At 49.5% G+C, this 18,900-nt stretch overlaps 1 protein-coding gene across 1 annotated transcript in view; it reads left to right on the forward strand.

Annotated features, from left to right (window-relative positions):
* The first annotated feature begins 1,303 nt into the window (after positions 1-1,303).
* The window catches only part of TEKT5 (tektin 5), a 51,390-nt gene continuing 33,793 nt past the window's right edge, over positions 1,304-18,900 (forward strand). The window contains exons 1-5 of the mRNA XM_006068151.4: positions 1,304-1,953; positions 7,625-7,708; positions 8,759-8,829; positions 12,366-12,509; positions 17,072-17,294. Of these exons, the coding sequence (XP_006068213.4) occupies positions 1,378-1,953; positions 7,625-7,708; positions 8,759-8,829; positions 12,366-12,509; positions 17,072-17,294 (1,098 nt within the window). The 5' untranslated portion in view covers positions 1,304-1,377. The remainder of the gene's footprint in view (positions 1,954-7,624; positions 7,709-8,758; positions 8,830-12,365; positions 12,510-17,071; positions 17,295-18,900) is intronic.

Genomic DNA, 18,900 nt, shown 5'->3' on the forward strand with positions numbered 1-18,900 from the left:
GAATTGGCAGGGGGGTCCTTTACCACTGGCACCACCTGGGAAGCCCTCACAAGGGAGAAGGGATCTTGTCGAATATCTTGAGACTTCATTGCCACTCCCACCAACCAAGGAGGGGAGGAAGTTTCTTGATGGAATAAAAGTATTGGTATAGAACGGAAGGTTGAATGCTTTTTATGGAATAACAAAACCCTCAACCTAGACTCCCATTCATCCATTTAGTCCTGTGTCAGGTGCTGGGAGTTAACGGAGAAGCCAAACAGACATGGCAGAGCCCTGCCAATGAGCTCACAACCCCTCCCCCACCTTCCTTCTTAGGTTCAGGTTTGTTGAAGTATAATTTACATACAGTAAAAACCATCCCTTTTTTTGTTGCTCAGTTGTGTCTGACTCTTTGTGACCCCATGGACTGCAGTGACCCCAGGCTGTCCTGCACTATCTCCCAGAGTCTGCTCAAACTCATGTCCATTGAATCGGTGATGCCATCCAACCGTCTCATCCTCTGTTGTCCCCTTCTCCTCCTGCCTTCAATCTTTCCCAGCATCAGGGTCTTTTTCCAGTGAGTCAGTTTTTCCCATCAGGTGCCCAAAGTATTGGAGCTTCACCCTTTTTAGTGGCTGGTTCTAGGGGTTTTGACAGATGGTTGCATAAACACCATCACCATCAAGATACAGGATGGTGCTGTCATCGTTCCCAAATTTTCTCCTTCCCCTTCCGGTCAATCTCCCTCTTACCGCCAGCACCATCGATCTGTCTTCTGTCCATATAGATCTACCTTTACCAGAATGTCATGTAGATGGAATCATACAGGATGTGAGTCTAGCTGCTTCCACTGAGCTTAATCCATCTGAGATTCATTCCTGCTCTTGTGTGTGCCAAGAGCTCATGCTGTTTTTTTAGCCCTGAGTGGTATCCCATGATGTGCATGGACCACTCTGGTGCCATCCTGGGGACAGAGAGAGAAGGGAAACAACTAGCCTTGACCACCTTGACCCTGAGTTGATTGGATGTACTGGAGTGGACCACATTCTCCCATAGGCAGAGTTAAGTGTGGAAAGGCAGATTTGATTATTTATTGAAAATATACAAATGCCATTTCTTGCACCTCCAACTCTTGTAAAACAGAAAAACTCATTCATGTTGTTGGTTGGTTTGTCTGTGTTTGGATTGGGATGCTATGGCCCCAGCAAAGGGTAAGTGAGCTGGTGCGGGGTGGGGGCGGCCGGGGGGCTGCCCAGGAGGGCACCACTCCCAGGCTTTATGACAACAGAGCCGAGTCATAGAGGCCCTGCCCATCCCCAAGAGAAGCCCCTTCCCCTTCCTGCGGTGCCCTGGCCTCCCCAGGGTAGACTTTTGCCCTAGCGGGGCTGATGGGGGAAGATGGAGTTTCTTGGAACGACTCAGACCGCCACTTACTGTGGTCCCAAGAAACTCTGTGGCGGGAGTGCGCTGCCCTCGGTGGCATCCAGCCCGACCGTCCAGGAGTGCTACCAGCCCTACTACTTGCCAGGGCACCGCTACCTCAACGCTTGGAGACCCAGCCTCTTCTACAAGGTGGCCAATGCCCAGACCTGCCTGGACGAGGGGGCCACCTGCCGCAGCGCCCTGCGGCCACCCACCATCCTGCCAGCTGCCCGCTCTGCCCTCTTCTGTCGGTACAGCCCCCAGGACTGGGACCAGTCCAACCGGCTGCAGTTATGTGGGGCTGAGGCCTCGCGGCTCTGGGCCGGCCGGATGACAGGCGACTGCATGCGGCTCATGCAGGACAAGGATCAGCTGACGCGCCAGATGCAGGAGGGGACCTGCCGGAACCTGGGCCAGAGGCTATCGGACATCGGCTTCTGGAAGTCGGAGCTGAACTACGAGCTGGAGAGACTTCTGAACGAGAACCGCAGCTTGGATGCCATTAAGAGGCGGCTGGAGTGTGCGGCTGAGGAGCTGAGGTGTCCATTGCAGGTGAGCATGGGGCAGGGAGGGGGTCCTGGGGGTGACTGGGATATCAGCTCTGCAGTACAGTCCCACACACCCACCTTGAGTGAAGGTCAAGGTGACAGGCATCTTGCAGCTCAGTTTGAGCTGCATCATCATCTATGAGTTCAGTTTAGTCGCTCAGTCATGTCCAACTCTTTGTGACCCCATGGACTGCGGTACCCCAGGCCTCCCTGTCTATCACCAACTCCCGGTATTTACTCAAACTCATGTCCATCAAGTCGGTGATGCCATCCAACCATTTCATCCTCTGTTGTCCCCTTCTCCTTCTGCCTTCAATCTTTCCCAGCATCAGGGTCTTTTCCAATGAGTCAGTTCTTCACATCAGGTGGCCAAAGTATGGGAGTTTCAGCTTCAACATCAGTCCTTTCAATGAACATTCAGGACTGATTTCCCTTAGGATGGACTGGCTGGATCTCCTCGCTGTCCAAGGGTCGCTCAAGAATCTTCTCCAGCACCACAGTTCAAAAACATCAATTCTTCGGTGCTCAGCTTTCTTTATAGTCCAACTCTCACATCCATACATGACTACTGGAAAAACCATAGCTTATTGACTAGATGGACCTTTGTTGGCAAAGGAATGTTTCTGCTTTTGAATATGCTGTCTAGGTTGGTCATAGCTTTTCTTCCAAGGAGCAAGCATCTTTTAATTTCATGGCTGCAATCACCATCTGCAGTGATTTTGGAGCCCCCCAAAATAAAGTCTGACACTGTTTCCACTGTTTCCCCATCTATTTGCCATGAAGTGATGGGACCAGATGCTGTGATCTTAGTTTTCTGAATGTTGAGCTTTAAGCCAACTTTTTAACTCTCCTCTTTCATTTTCATCAAGAGACTTTTTAGTTCTTTGCTTTCTGTCCTAAGTGTGTTGTCATATGCATATCCTAGGTTATTGATATTTCTCCCGGCAATCTTGATTCCAGCTTGTGCTTCATCCAGCTCAGCGTTTCTCATGATAAGTTAACTCATGATAAGTTTCTCATGATAAGTTAACTCTGCATATAAGTTAAATAAACAGGGTGACAATATACAGCTTTGATGTACTCCTTTCCTGATTTGGAACCAGTCTGTTGTTCCATGTCCAGTTCTGTTGCTTCCTGACCTGCATACAGGTTTCTCAGGAGGCAGGTCAGGTGGTCTGGTATTCCCATCTCTTTAAGATTTTTCCACAGTTTGTTGTGATCCACACAGTCAAAGGCTTTAGGATAGTCAATATTGCAGAAATAGATGTTTTTCTGGAACTCTCTTGCTTTTTCGATGATCCAATGGATGTTGGCAATTTGATCTCTGGTTCCTCTGTCTTTTCTAAGTCCAGCTTGAACATCTGGAAGTTCGAAGCCTAGCTTGGAGAATTTTGAGCATTACTTTAACTAGCATGTGAGATGAGTGCAATTGTGTGGTAGTTTGAGCATTCTTTGGCATTGCCTTTTTTAGGGATCGAAATGAAAACTGCCCTTTTCCAGTCCTGTGGCCACTGCTGAGTTTTCCAAATTTGCTGGCACATTAAGTGCAGCACTTTCACAGCATCATCTTTTGAAATAGGATTTGAAATAGCTCAACTGGAATTCCATCACCTCCACTAGCTTTGTTCATAGTGATGTTTCCTAAGGCCTACTTGACTTCGCATTCCAGAATGTCTGGCTCTAGGTGAGTGATCACACCATCGTGATTATCTGGGTCATGAAGATCTTTTTTGTACAGTTCTGTGTATTCTTGCCACCTTTTCTTAATATCTTCTGCTTCTGTTAGGTCCATACCATTTCTGTCTTTTATTGTGTCCATCTTTGCATGACATGTTCCCTTTGGTATATCTAATTTTCTCGAAGAGATCTCTAGTCTTTCCCATTCTATTGTTTTCCTCTATTTCTTTGCATTGATCGCTGAGGAAGGCTTATCTCTCCTTGCTATTCTTTGGAACTCTGCATTCAAATGGTTATATCTTTCCTTTTCTCCTTTGCCTTTTGCTTCTCTTCTTTCCACAGCTATTTGTAAGTCCTTCTCAGACAACCATTTTGCCTTTTTTCTTTTCTTTTTCTTGGGGATGGTCTTGATCCCTGCCTCTTGTACAACGTCACAAACCTCCATTCATAGTTCTTCAGGCACTCTGTCTATTAGATCTAATCTCTTGAATCTATTTCTCACTTCCACTGTATAATCATAAGGGATTTGATTTAGGTCATACCTGAATGGTCTAGTGGTTTCCCCTACTTTCTTCGATTTCAATCTGAATTTGGCAATAAGGAGTTCATGATCTGAGCCACAGTCAGCTCCCGGTCTTATTTTTGCTGACTGCATAGAGCTTCTCCATCTTTGGCTGCAAAGAATATAATCAATCTGATTTTGGTATTGACCATCTGGTGATGTCCATGTGTAGAGTCTTCTCTTGTGTTGTTAGAAGAGGGTGTTTGCTATGACCAGTACATTCTCTTGGCAAACTCTATTAGCCTTTGCCCCACTTCATTCTGTACTCCAAGGCCAAATTTGCTTGCTATTCCAGGTATTTTTTGACTTCCTAGTTTTGCATTCCAGTCCCCTATAATGAAAAGGACATCGTTTTGGGGTGTTAGTTCTAGAAGGTCTTGTAGGTTTTCATAGGTCTGTTCAGCTTCTTCAGCATTACTGGTTGGGGCATAGACTTGGATTACTCTGATATTGAATGGTTTGCCTTGGAAATGAAGAGAGATCATTCTGTCATTTTTGAGACTGCATCCAAGTACTGCATTTCAGACTCTTGTTGACTATGATGGCTCCTCCATTTCTTCTAAGGGATTCTTGCCCACAGTAGTAGATATAATGGTCATCTGAGTTAAATTCACCCATCTAGTCCATTTTCGTTCACTGATTTTACTCCTCTGATTCCTATCATCATCTATAGTCAGCTTTAAGTTAAATATATATATATATATGTATATATATTAACATATGTATATGTGTGTGTGTGCGCTTAGTTGCTCAGTCATGTCCAACTCTTTGCGACCCCATGGACGGTAGCCTGCCAGGCTCCTCTGTCCATGGGATTCTCCAGGCAAGAATACTGGAGTGGGTTACCATGCCCTCCTCCAAGGGATCTTCCCAACCCAGGGATCGAACCCAGGTCTCCCACATTGCAGGCAGATTCTTTACTGTCTGAGCCACCAAGGAAGCCTATGAGTACTGGAGTGGGAAGCCAATCCCTTCTCCCTGGGATCTTCCTGACCCAGGAATTGAACTGGGGTCTCCTGCATTGCAGGTGGATTCTTAACCACTAAGCTATGAGGGAAGCCCATTTATACATATGCATATATACATAATATATATTGTTGTGTATATATATTATGTATGCATACATATATTATGTATACATACATGCATATTATATACATATAAGTTATATATAACTTAGTCAGTTGACAATAATCCCAGTGTAATCAGGGTTCCTCAGACTGAATTTCCTTTCTCCCGAGGTTACAGCAGAATCACAGGTGCTTCATAAAGACATCACAAGCACACATGTATGTATACGTATGTGACGATTTTTAGAAGACGTGTTTCAATTAACTGCTTTATTTTTCTCCGAGCCCTTAAGACCCTGTTAACATACTAGACAATTTACATTTTTTTACTTATTTACTGTTTCGCTCCGCGCACTAGAATATAGGCTCCTCGAGGGTAGGGATTTCTGTCCACTTTTCCAGCAAGGACTGCTGTTCAGCTGCGAGGGACCAGTATGTCTATGAAAAGTGAAATGAAAGTGTTATGTCCCACTCTTTGCAACCCCATGGACTGCAGCACGTCAGGCTTCCCTGTCCTTCACCATCTCCTGGAGTTTAGCCCATTTGCTAGAACTCTTATAGGCTCCCTGGCTGCAGAGGAGTCTGAGTAACTAAGAATTTGTCCCTGGGTCCTGACCCGGACATTTTGGGGGGAGGGACTGGCATTATCCGCCTTGGGCTGTGGAAGATTATCTTGGCCACACGAGACAATGTCCTGCTGCTTCCTGGAGCACGTGGGGACGCAGACATCCTGCCTGCCGACCTCCTGCATCTGCATCTGCTCTTTGTCAGGCATGGGGACACCTGAGGGGCTCTGCCTCCAGATCCCTTGGAGACATGGAACAGGTTCTGACCACTATGGGGTGGTGGGGGTCCCAGCTGTTTCTCTACACCCCCAGGTTGCCCACCTGGAAGGACAGTGGGCAAGGACTGCCGCTCAGAGATCCAGGGCAGCACCCGAAATCCAGTGCTCCCCCCACTGCCTCCAACCCTCCTCACTCGTTGAGCCTGTCTGGAAAGCCCAGCTCTGCCTCATCATGTACGGCCCCCTGTGACAGCCAGATGGAGGCACAGGGACCAGAGACATATTACTTCTATGCACTTGTTTCCAAGTCCAAGCTGACCACCTCATTCCGGGTGCTTCTCAGTGAACCGTGATGACAGCCTCCTTCCTGGCCTCCTGACTTCTGCTCCCTTCAACCCATTTTCCAGGCAGTAGCCAGAGGGATGATTTTAAACATTAAACTAGATCTCTGCACCTGCCCACTAAAACCCCCTCAATGGTTTCCTCATGCATCGGAGGGGTTAACATCCGAGTTTCTTGTCACAGCCCCAGTGCTTCCTGTCTGCTGTGCCTCCTACCCCAGGGCCTTTGCACCAGCTGTTCCTGCTTCCTGGCACAGTATCACAATTCATTTCTTCTGCTTCTCATAATTCAGTCATGATCTGCCACCTCCTTAGGGAAGTCCTCCCTAACCACCTGGTCGTTCCTTCCCCACCCACTCACAGTCCCTTATTTTCATCCCAGCCCACATCAGAGTCAGAAATGACTGAGTTCCTTTCTGTGTTCAAGTGTGTTTGTGTTCTTGCTCTTCTGTTTGAACTCCATATGAGCAAGGGCTGTCTGTTTAGTTCACTGCAGTGTCCCCAGTACCTTGATGGATGGTGACACAGAGAGGAGGGGGCAGTCAATTCTCCTGGAATCAAGGGCTCCTCCCCCTCCTTCCTGAGTTCCCAGATGTTTTTGCATCTCGATGCCAGATGTCCTGCTATGCTCCCTGACCCCTTCTCCTCCCATGCTCTTTGTGACATCACAAGCCCGTGGCCAGTGACCATTTTTTCTGTCTGTTGCTGCAGGAGCTGCTCTGAGCATCTGCTCCCCTGACTTCTATTCCATTCTGCTCATGTCACATCTTTCATGGCTTGTAAGGGCCATGTGGCAGGGTTGCCTGGGTCTCACTTGGCCTCAGACACTTTCCAAAGCTCTCCCCCCATTTAGAGATCTCCAAAGAGGGGTTTTCACATATATGTACTCATCGGTGATACTTACAGACAGTATTTTAAGTGCTTTATACTTGTTGAGCTGACTTAACCAGCACAACCTACTTGAGGTGTGCACTAATTTTGCACCTGTGTACCATCTCAGCATCCCACAGCCCCCCTCCTTTTGTATTCCACATTCCCCGTCTCCCTCAGCATCTCAAAGCCCCCACTGATGGAGAAGGTGAGGCAGAAGCCCAGCCAAACACACACTAATGGGGCCCCATGGAACATCCAGGTTTCCCAGGAATGAAACAGATCATGGCAAAGGTATAAGCGAGTCACTTCCACTCAGGGTCTACAAACAGCCGCAGGGAGATCACATGATTTCTCATCACTCCCTGCAGGTGGCCCTGGAGTGTCTGTACCAGCGAGAGAAAAGGATCGGGATTGACTTGGTCCATGACAACGTGGAGAAAAATCTTATCCGGGTAAAGTGCCCCCTGGGTCTGGCCAACTCCCTAAGGGAAGTGGAAGATCAACTGGTCAGAGAGGTTTCTGAGCTGCCAGTCAAGAGTAGAAGCCACATGTGTTCCCCCCCACCCCCCCCCCAGCTCCCCACACGCCATGCAAAGTTAGGACTCAGAAAGTGGGGCAGGGGTTAGGTTGCAATTTAGAAATAGTGAGAGATGAGGTCATTTGACCCTCAGTCTTTTCATCTCCACAATGGGCATTATGATAGTGTGCGCTGTGGTGTCACTTCAGTCGTGTCCCATTCTTTGGGACCCGGTAGCCCGCCAGGCTCCTCTGTCCATGGGATTCTCCAGGCAAGAATATTGGAGAGGGTTTCCATGCCCTCTTCCAGGGGATCTTCCTGACCCAGGGATCAAACCTGAGTCTCTTGCATCTCCTGCCTTGGCAGGTGTGTTCTTTGCCACTAGCTCCACCTATCATGATAGTAAAGTAAAGTAAAGTAAAGTAAAGTAAAGTTGCTCAGTCGTGTCCGACTCTTTGCGACCCCATGGACTGTAGCCTACCAGGCTCCTCTGTCCATGGGATTTTTCCAGGCAAGAGTACTGGAGTGGGTTGCCATTTCCTTCTCCAGGGGATCTTCCTGACCCAGGGATCGAACCTGGGTCTCCAGCATTGCAGACAGACGCTTTACCATCTGAGCCAATAGCCAGTGTTTATTGAACACCTATTACATGTCACACACTGTCATATATCGTTTCATACGCATTATTTAATTCAATGATAAGATGTTCTATGCATGGACCCATGGCACATAGTAGGTGCTGCATTTTCTTTTATTCTGGAGGTATATAAAGGAAAGGACAGGAGGCACATAGAATGTACAGCTTCCACAATCGACTGTCAGTTGCCTGGCCAGGGGATCATGTGGGTTGAGGCTGGAAATGGACTCCACCCTGACATTTCACCTCATGGGATGGAGAGTGGGCAGTGAGAGGTGGTGGGTAGGGTGCTGGCCTGGGAGACAGGGAGCTGAGTTTCTGAGCTCTTTCTGACATCTTTCATTGCAGGAAGTAGATATGATAAAATGTTGCCAAGAACAGATGAGAAAACTAGCTCAAAGGATTGATATCCAGATGCGGTAAGAGCTGTTTTCTCCTCCTCCTCTTGGAGTTTGTTTGGGGTATCCCAGGTTTCTAGGGGGCAAGAGGGAAGGGTCCCCCATCTCCATGTGGTTCTTTTGATCAGTGGTGTGTTGGTAAGAGTTTAACAATCAGCTCTCTCCAGGAAAAGAGAGAAATCCTGATTTGTCACGTTTGTCAATTTCAGGGATGTAAATACTACCCCCATGGGTGATCTCGGTCTACCAATAGGATGCTACTGATTGATTTTCATGAGTCAGCACATCACTGGTGGTTCTTGTTGGCAGTGTGAGTCCTTTGGCAAAAGAAATTAGGCTCCCTGAGGGTCCTCTTAGCCTGTGGCTTCCCCATGTGAGTCGTGAACTTTGGGATACATCCAAGAGTGAGTGGCATTGGCCATCAAGGTGAGGGGACCTGGGAATCTCCAGAAGGAAGCTGATGGACACCTTGAGCCATCATTCCTTTGAGTCTTCAAAGGAATCAGCTTTTTTTTGTTGGAAGATTATGCACCTGGTGTCATGACAAGCCAGGAACCACCCCACCCCGAACCCCCCAGGCCCCCTATAATTGAAGGGGAGTCTTGAGCTGGGCACTTGCAGGGCAGGCGGTTCTACTGGTTTCTCCATTCTTCATTTAGATGGGCTGGCAACCTTGCCAGGACTGCCGCTTCCTGCTGTGTAGGGCAAGTGGGCAGCCTGTATGGGATGCTAAAGGGTCTGGGAGCTTGGTGCCCTGGTCCACTGTATCCCCAGAAACAGCAGTCACCCCCACCTGATAAACACAGCAGCTCCCTGACCCCACTGAGGCTGTAAAAAGGGTGACAGAGTTGGAGAGAATTGTCCAGGATAAAATGTCATCCAGGGCAATGTCGAAAAGCTACCTGCAGATCTAAGGGTGCAGTCAGGGACAGAGGAGTTGGGAAGACTCAGGGAGACCTCAGAGGTGGAGAAACGTCAAAATGAGATGCAAATAGAGCAGTGACTGAGGCGCCAGCTGAATGGATAAAAGGAGAGTTGAATACCATATTTGTGCCTTTGTCCTGATTTCTGTCAGTTCATCTATTGCTTGGACTAAATTTGCCTAATATTTGTCTATAAATTAACTAACCTTTTAAAAAGGCTTCAGTAGTTGTATTTAGAACAGGAAAGTTTTAACAAAGAGAATTCTTTGGGCAGCAAATGTCTTTATTGGATTTTTCTTACCTTTATGTTTGTTGATGTTGTTGAGTTGCTACGTTGTATCCGACTCGTATGAGATCCCACTGGACTGTAGCCCACCAGGCTCCTCTGTCCATGGAATTTCCCAGGTAAGAATTCTGGAGTGGGTTGCCATTTCCTTCTCTAGGGGATCTTCCTGACCCAGGGATTGAACCCGAGTCTCATACATCTCTTGCATTGGCAGGCAGATACTTTACCACAGAGTCACCTGGGAAGCCCTGCCCTTATGTTTATGATTGCCTATTTTTTTTTTTTCTCCCAGCAAAGGAGCATGCTTTTGCATTTGTGGTTGTCTTGGGGCTGTGACAAAATTCTGTGTCGGAGGGACAGGAGGCCTCTAGTTTGGGAAATGGGACAGTTTGAGCCGAAAAAGTGAACAAAATCCAAGACTTGAAATTGGGGAACTGGACCCTGGAAGAGAAATCTTGAAACTGGAGTGAGTGGAGGGCTGCTTGTGCAGGAAAACTAGAATGACCAGCGTGGTCTCCTTGACTGGGAGACACAGCATGAGAGAGACAGAGAGAGCTGGTGTCAGAGGGAGAGAGAGACAGAAAGAGAAAGACATGAAGCTGTAAACAGAGAGAGATGAGGAGCAGAGAGACAGAGGGCCAGAGAGGGACATAGACATGCCGGACAAACAGAAAAATCAAGACTGAGAGAGCTGGAAAAGACAGACACGGAGAAAGAGCAAAAGAGAACAGGAGAGGCTGGGAGGGAAGCCGTTGAGGCAGCGCAAGTCTGGGGGAGATGAGAGCAGGTGGATGGGACTCTGCTCTTTGCCAGGATCAGAGGTCCACTCACCCTGGAGAGAGGCCCTTTGACCTTGGGCAGCAGCCCGCGTGTCAGAGGATGCCTGTCATCTCAGAGGGCGGTGGCTTGGGCGGCCAGGGCAGCCCGGCTAACCAAGAACTGGCCGCAGCCTCATCAGAGGATCAGAACTCAGTATGCCCTGACCCCGTGGGAAGGCTCTATCGCTGACCCACCTGGGGCCACCCTGGCCCTGAGCAGGTGCTGGGCTGTGGACTCAAGGTTTTCTAAACGAGGCCTGAGGCCTGCATCTGGGCAGGGTTGAGTCCTCACCTCGCCAGATGCCCCAGCAAAGCAGAAAAGGCTTTCCTGACTGGGCAGGAGCCAAGTTCAGGCTTTTCCCGGTGGGCCAATGGTAGGACAAGCTTTGGCACTGGCCAGAATCTCCTACTGGGGGTGACGGGCTGCCCTCTCCTTCCCTGGGCCTCATTAGCTGGGGCCAGGAGCTGAACCGACTAACCCGTGAGTCTGAGGCACCAGGTCCTCCTCTGATGCTCTGGTATGCGTCTCTCCTACATTCTGGTCTTTTTTTTTTTTTTTTTTAAATCTTTTGGCCTTGCCATGTGGCATGAAAGTGAAAGGGGCTTCTCTCGTGATGCAGATGGTAAAGAATCTGCCCATAATGCAGGAGACCTGGGTTTGATCCCTGGGTCGGGAAGATCCCCTGGAGAAGGGAATGGCTATCAACTCCAGTATTTTTGCCTGGCGAATTCCATGGACAGAGGAGCCTGGTGGGCTATATAGTCCATGGGGTCACAAAGGTGCATGTGGGATCTTATTTCCCAGACTGGGGATCGGAACCCATGCCTTCTGCAGTGCAAGTATGGGTTTTAACCACTGGACCACCAAAGAAGTATCCCATTCTGGTCTGTCTTCACATTCTGGTTCATAGGGTAGGATGGGGCCCCATTTCTCCATGGCTTTGCCAATTCCAATGGCCCCAAGCGCCCTAGTAGGGCTCTACCTGCCCCAACATGACTCTCTGTGCATCCTGATGGGTGGGGACCCAGCGTGAGGATTTAATTTCTTTGCTCCTGACCTGTTTTTGAAGCCTTAGGTCAGCAAACTACAGTCGGAGGGCCAGAACTGGCTCACCATCTGTTTTTGCCAATAAAGTTTTATTGGAACCCAGCAATGACCATTCATTTACAGATTATCTATGACTGTTTTCCTACATAGTTGAGCAGTTAGTTGCAACAGAGACCACATGACCTGCCAAACCTAAAATATATAGTATTTGACCCTTTACAATAAATGTTTACTCTCTCCTGTTCTAAGTGACAACAGGTCTGTTTGGACTGGGGGGATGGGAGGGAGAGTGGGAGGAGGCCCTGGGTGTGTGGTGGGGCCTTAAGGTGGGAAGAGGGCTGGAAGTTACTGGGGGTGGACAGGACATCCTCCTGGGGTCCAGAGACTCGGTTTCCAGCTGGCTCTGCACTGACCTCCCCTGTGACCCTGGGTGAGGGACTCTGGGTGGGAGCACAATCTAGGGACATGTCCTTGCCTCCTAGTGATAACCGAGATGCTCAGCATGCCCTGGAGAGGGACCTCGAGGACAAAAACTCGGCCGAGTTCATTGATGAGAAGTGCCTTAACCTACGGAACACATCAGACTGCATCAGCTTCTTCCACGGGGTGGAGAAAATTGATGGCACGTAAGTACCGGGCTCTCAGTCCCCACCTGGCTGTGCCCGAGGGGAGCCACGAGGGAGCTTTGGGTCCACTCCTGCCAAGGAACGGAAAAGGGGCATCAGGCCCCAGTCAAGTGTGGAGCCGTGGGCTGAATGGGTTGTGGGTTGAATTCAGTTGCATGCCACAGAATCCGATTCTGGCTAAGCTATGATGGAATTTACTGGAAGGCTGTCAGGGAGCCTGAGGCTCCAGGGGAAGGCTGGAGGGGGAAGTTCTGGAAGCCTGAATGAGCTAATCGGCTTTGGTGTTGGAGCACCACTGTCTTGCCCACTTCACCAAGATCCAAGTTCCAGGAAGGGAGCACAGCTGATTGGCTTGTGAGGGTCCCACAGCCGCTGCTCTTGGGGTACCTGGATTGGCAGGTGCACTGAACAAATTACAAGACAAGATGGCTTTAACCAGGAGGAGGAGGAACAAAAGCTTGGTTGGGAGAGCCAATTGATGCCTGCCCACTCTGGTTAAGTGTGAGTTCTGGGACTTCCAGGGCCTAAAATTCCATGCTTTCGATGCAGGGGGTGAGGGTTCAGTCCCTGGATGGGGAACTAAGATCTCACATGCCTCACTGTGTAGCCAAAAATAATATAAAAAGCTTAAAAAAAAAAGAGTGGATTCTGGAGCCAGGTTGCCTGGTTTCAGATCCAGGCTTCAATTAACCCTCAGGACAAAGGACTTAATCTCTCTGGGCTCCATTTCCCCGCCTCTACCACTGGAATAAAAATAACATCCACCTCCCAGAGTTTCTGTGAGAGTGGAAAGGTGGGCGTCTGAGGCGCCGAGCACAGATCCTTGCGTCAAGAATGATGATGGCTAACATTTATTGAGCGCTTGCTGTGTGACCTGATTTTCTTGTCACAACAACCATAAAATAGGTCCCAGCATCACGGAATTGCTTGAAAATGAAAGCGAGCTTTCCCCATTGGTAGTTTGAGGCCTGGGATAACGACGGACGGAGAGAGAGATGCTCTGGGTGCACGCAGAGGATGGGGTCTCTCTTGGATTTCCTTCAAGAAAAAAACCCTCTAGCACATAGAATTGTGCTTTTCACATAGTCAGTGTGCAATAAGTGTCTGTTGACTAAGAAAATGAATGAAAGGGAGGAGGGAGGGAGAGGAGAGAAGGAAGGGACCCTTGGCTCATGCTGGGGTCGCTTTCTGGATTGTATTAAACATGCGGCTATTGAAAGAACCCTTTGGGGTTTCCTGCAATGACAACTTCCAGGGGCCCTTCTCCTTGTCTGGGCAAATTTGACTTCCCCATGGCGGTGGCAAGGTGAACAAGGCTTTGAGGGGGGCCCAGTCCCTTCAGCCACAGCTGCCCATTTGGACAGGGAATCTGGAAGGTTCCCTTCCCAAGTAAATGCCTTCCTGGAAGCTGGGCAGCCAGGCTGGTTGGTGGAGACTGATTTTCATGCCCACGAGCGGTCTGCTATTTCAAGGAGTCTGCTATTCCAGTGACTCCAGCTGGAAAGCCAGAGATGCCATTTGGGGTGACTAACTGCTCCCTAGATGTGCTAACTCGAGGCTTTGTATGTGGGTTGTTTTTTTTTTTTTTTTTTTTTTTGCCACACCTGGCTGCACGTGGGATCCTAGTTCCACAACCAGGGATCAAACCCAGGCCCCCCTGCATTGGTAGCACAGAGTCTTAACCACTGGACCACCAGGGAAAGTCCCACTGGGGTTTCCTAAGGTGAGGCCATGTCTCGGTAGGTCACAGCACGTTTGGAGTTTGCATTGCCGTAACGCTGTTCATGGAATTTCTCATCACCTTGGATGATGTGGATGAAGATGCTAGCCGTTGCCTTTTACCCGCTGTTTGCTATAGGCTGGGCACTGTGCTGAGCCTCTCCAGAGCATCTCATGAAAAATAAACATTTATCAAGTGCTTTCTATTGTCAGGTGCCATGATAGGGGGTCTCACATTTAGTCAGTCAGCAGCCTCCAGGGAAGGTACAATTTTTATCCCCATTTCACAATGAGGAGCCTGAGACTCAGAGAGGTATAGTGACTGGTCCAAGCTCACACAGCAAGTGGCAGAGCCTCAGTCTGAGTCACGTGGGACACTGGGACCCTGTTTTACCACTGCGCGTTCCTGCCTTCCCAGCAAAGCCTGCTGTGTCCTCCTGTTTTTAGAGGACGCAGGCTCCAGAAGGCACGTTCCCCCACTCCTGAGGCATGCTACCCGTGAGGAGACAGGCTGCCGTGGCAAACCCCCCCACCCCAGGGAGAGTGTGAGTAAATGGGCTATTTTCCCTGCGGAGCTCAGCTGTCTGCTCCTGGGGAGGGGGGTTTTGCCGCTGCTGCCCTTGACTTTGATAGCATCCCACTGAGCAGCAGCAGGTACCCTCAGAGTCCATCTGCGGGTGGTTCTCTGCTCTCTTTGGTGCCTCCTCCTTCCTTGATTGATGGTGAGTAGCTGTGTGACCTTGGGGAAGACACTTCACCTCTCTGAGCCTTAAGTCTCTGTTGGATGAAAGCTCTGGATCAGACTCAGTGGCCTCTCACATCTCTAGAAGCCGAGACCTCTCCAGAAGTTTGATTTTAACTCCTGCAAAAGCCAGACAAAACAAGCACATGTTGTATGCTTTTTAAAATATTTCTAGTGACCATGCAGTCTAAGTGCTTTAAAATGTCCTGAAAGAGCCTTCTATTTCAGATGATTGAATCTCTTTTTTCCTGCTGTCTGAGAATAAAAATCTGCCTTATTTTAAGAACTGGAGACTTCCCGGCTAGAAAAGACCTCAAAAATGTATCTAATCTGGTTTACCCAGGGACTGAAGTCAGCTCAAAGGAACATGTGTATGTGTCTCTCTTTCTCAAAGGCTTCCCGGAGGAGAAAACTCTTATTGCACGGATTTACATACTCAACCGGGAAGAACTTTCTCTTCCCTAAACTGAATCCCTTATGTGCCACTGCCTCCAAGAAGCCTTCCCAGCCTGCCTTTTCTAATGTAGCCTGAGCTTTCTTCATCCTTCCAGATCCATTCTCTAGCTGCCCTGGTGTGAGTCCGATAGAGGAGTGTGCCCTCTACAAACTGCCTTTCCTGGGTGTTTGCCATCTGGTTCCCAGCAGGGTTCAGCCAATAAGGGGGTCACCAGAAGGAGATGAAGGAGAAGGATGTTGAGGATTTATTCTCCATGGCTTCCTCTCTTTTCCTTTCACAGCTGGGGTGGTGACAACTTTGTGCACTCGCTAATCTATGAGCCCCTCAGTGTTCTCTGAGTATAAATTCCATCTGTTTCCTTTTATGACCTAGACTGACACATAAGGACCCACTCTACTTGTCTCTCTTCCTCATTCTGCTTCTAAATTCCTTCCCAGCACGTAACACCAGGTGTAAACATCTTATTAATTTATTGTCTATCTCCCTCCCCTGGAAATTCATCACCATGAGGACGAGGATGTCACCCGCTCTATCCCAGGTGACTGGAAAAAGTCTTGGCGTGTGGTAGGTGTTCAGAGAACATCTGCTGAGTGAATAAGTCAGTGCAAGTAGCGTGGCCACAGGCTCATCCCTGAATGGAAGGGGCCCTGCAGCCAGCAACATGCCTGATGTCCCCTTCTTGAATCTATGCTTTTGGTGGAGAAGGAGGGAAGGTTAAACAAAAGAACCGTCCAGGGGATCTCTCCCCTCTTGCAATTCACCAAGTGCCCTTTGAGGAAGCCAGCCAGGCTGCAGTTGCCTTATCTGTAAATGAAGGGTTTGGATCAGCTCAGTGGCTCAGCTAGGGGTCATTGTTCCTCCTCCTCCAAGGAACATTTGGTAGTGTCTAGAGACATTTTGGCACCCCACTCCAGTACTCTTGCCTGGAAAATCCCATGGGTGGAGGAGCCTGGTAGGCTGCAGTCCATGGGGTCGCTAAGAGTCGGACACGACTGAGCGACTTCACTTTCACTTTTCACTTTCATGCATTGGAGAAGGAAATGGCAACCCACTCCAGTGTTCTTGCCTGGAGAATCCCAGGGATGGGGGAGCCTGGTGGGCTGCCGACTATGGGTTGCACAGAGTCGGACACGACTGATGCGACTTAGCAGCAGCAGCAGCAGCAGAGACATTTTTGACTGTAACAGGGATAGAAGCATTACTCCCAGCATCTATCTAGTGGTTAGAGGCCAGGGATGCTATTAAACATCCTACAGAAGACAGCCCATCATCCCCACCCCAACAAAGAATTGCCTGCGTGTGTACTAAGTCGCTATGTCCAACTCTGTATGACCCTATGAACCGTAGCCCGCCAGGCTCCTGGGTCCATGGGATTCTTCAGGCAAAGATACTGGATTGGATTGCCATGCCCTCCTCCAGGGGATCTTCCCGACTCAGGGACTGAACCCGAGTCTCTTACGTCTACCTGCACTGGCAGGTGGATTCTTTACCACTAGCGCCACCAGGGAAGCCCCAATAGAGAATTATCCTGACCCAAACGTCAGAAGCGCCAAGGCTGAGAAACCCCAGATGCAGAGATCTCCAAGACTGCCGCAGACCCCCCATCCTCCTCGCCCGGTGAATTCTCTCTCCTGCCTCTCCTAGGATCTCCGTACCTGAGACGTGGGCCAAGTTCAGTAACGACAACATCCGGCACTCGCAGAACATGCGGGCCAATTCCATCCGGCTGCGGGAGGAGGCGCAGAACCTCTTCACTGTGTTGGCAGACCAGCTGTGGAGGCAGTTCACCAACACCAACCTGGCCTTCAACGCTCGCATCGCGGAGGAGACGGACGTGAAAAACAAGCTGCAGACGCAGTTGGCTAAGGTAAGCGAGATGCCCGGGAGGACCGTCGTCCACGCTGCCGGGACCTCACCACGTGCCTCCCCTCTCCCGCTCCTGGATCTCCGCGGCTTCTGGTTGCTGCTGCAATGGTCCACGGTTTATCAGCCTGTTCACCCAAAAGGGGGTGGAGGCTGTGAGCTTCCTGGGGAGACTCCAGCATCCTGTGGGTAAATCTTCCTTGCTCACTAGATGATGGAGCTTGGCCTGGCTGGCATAGCAGCACCCAGAGAGGCTGCTGATGGCCCCCAGGGTCCTTCAGTCTACCTGAGGGCCACGTGGCTGAGCGTGACCAGTGAGAATGGTTGTCAATGCCAGACCCCCAGGAGACAGGTCTGAGCCTATCTTAAGATCTTAAGAAATGTCACATCAACATCTTAAGAAATGTAACCTCTTGACCTTCAAAGGCTTCAAGGGCACCCCCGTGGAGGGGTGGGGTGCTTTTTGAATTGGAGGAGCCACAAGGATAGCCTAATCCTGCCAGAATCTTCTGCTATTCCCTCACCGACGTGCCCCGTGGGAACCATCCTGCTGTTTCCCAGCCCTGGGGGAAGATCCGCTGCATGGAATCTATCCTCTCCGCTCAATTTAGAGCACCTACTGGGTACCAGATGCTGGGCTAGGGACTGGAATGAGAAGAGGAGCCACACAAACAGTCTCCTGGTACCCATCTTCAGGGGGCTTATGGTAGCTGCGATGGGAAGCAGTGGTGGCTGCCAAATTTATACACAGTAAGGGCTTAGGGATGACACTCTGGTTGGAAGTGGGGGTGGGGAGGCAGGGGACTAGCATTGAACCTGAACTTGCAAACAGTACCCTTTTTTATTGTATATATGCTTGGTGAGGTTTAGTGGGCTGCAGGCAGGGTTTAATGGATATTAAGGGGGCACTTTAAGCCCACCCACATAGGCCACCCTTTGGCGTGGGGTATGGAGTGCTGTGCTTAGTCACTAAGTCATGTCTGACTTCTTTGTGACCCCACGGACTGTAGCCTGCCAGGCTCCTCCATCCATGGAATTCTCCAGGCAAGAATACTGGAGTGGGTTGTCATGTCCTCCTCCAGGGGATCAAACCCAGGTCTCCTGAATTGCAAGTGGATTCTTTACTGTCTGAGCCACCAGGGAAAGCCCAAGCATTCTGGACTGGATAGTCTATCCCTTCTCCAGGGGATCTTCCTGACCCAGGAATCGAACCATGTTCTCCTGCCTTGTAGGCAGAGTCTTTACCAACTAAGCTACCAGGAAAGCCCAGTGTTAGTCGCTCAGTCGTGTCCGACTCTTTGTGACCTCATGGACTGCAGCCTGCCAGGCTCCTCTATCCATGGGATTCTCCAGACAAGAATACTGGAGTGGATAGCCATTCACTTCTTCAGGGAATCTTCCTGACCCAGGGATCGAACCCAGGTCTCTGGCATTGGAGGCAGATTCTTTACAGTTTGAGCCACCAGGGAAGCCCATAAAACAGAAGTTCCTCTAAATAATTGCAAGGTTGTAATAAGTGTTAGTGAGAGAAGAAGAAAGGAGATTTGCCAGAGATCTCCTGGGGTCCTTACTTCAGGTAGATCAGACAGGCAGTTATCACAGTTCCATCA

Source organism: Bubalus bubalis, chromosome 24 (genome assembly GCF_019923935.1).
Source record: "Bubalus bubalis isolate 160015118507 breed Murrah chromosome 24, NDDB_SH_1, whole genome shotgun sequence".
In the NCBI taxonomy this organism is placed as follows: domain Eukaryota; kingdom Metazoa; phylum Chordata; class Mammalia; order Artiodactyla; family Bovidae; genus Bubalus; species Bubalus bubalis.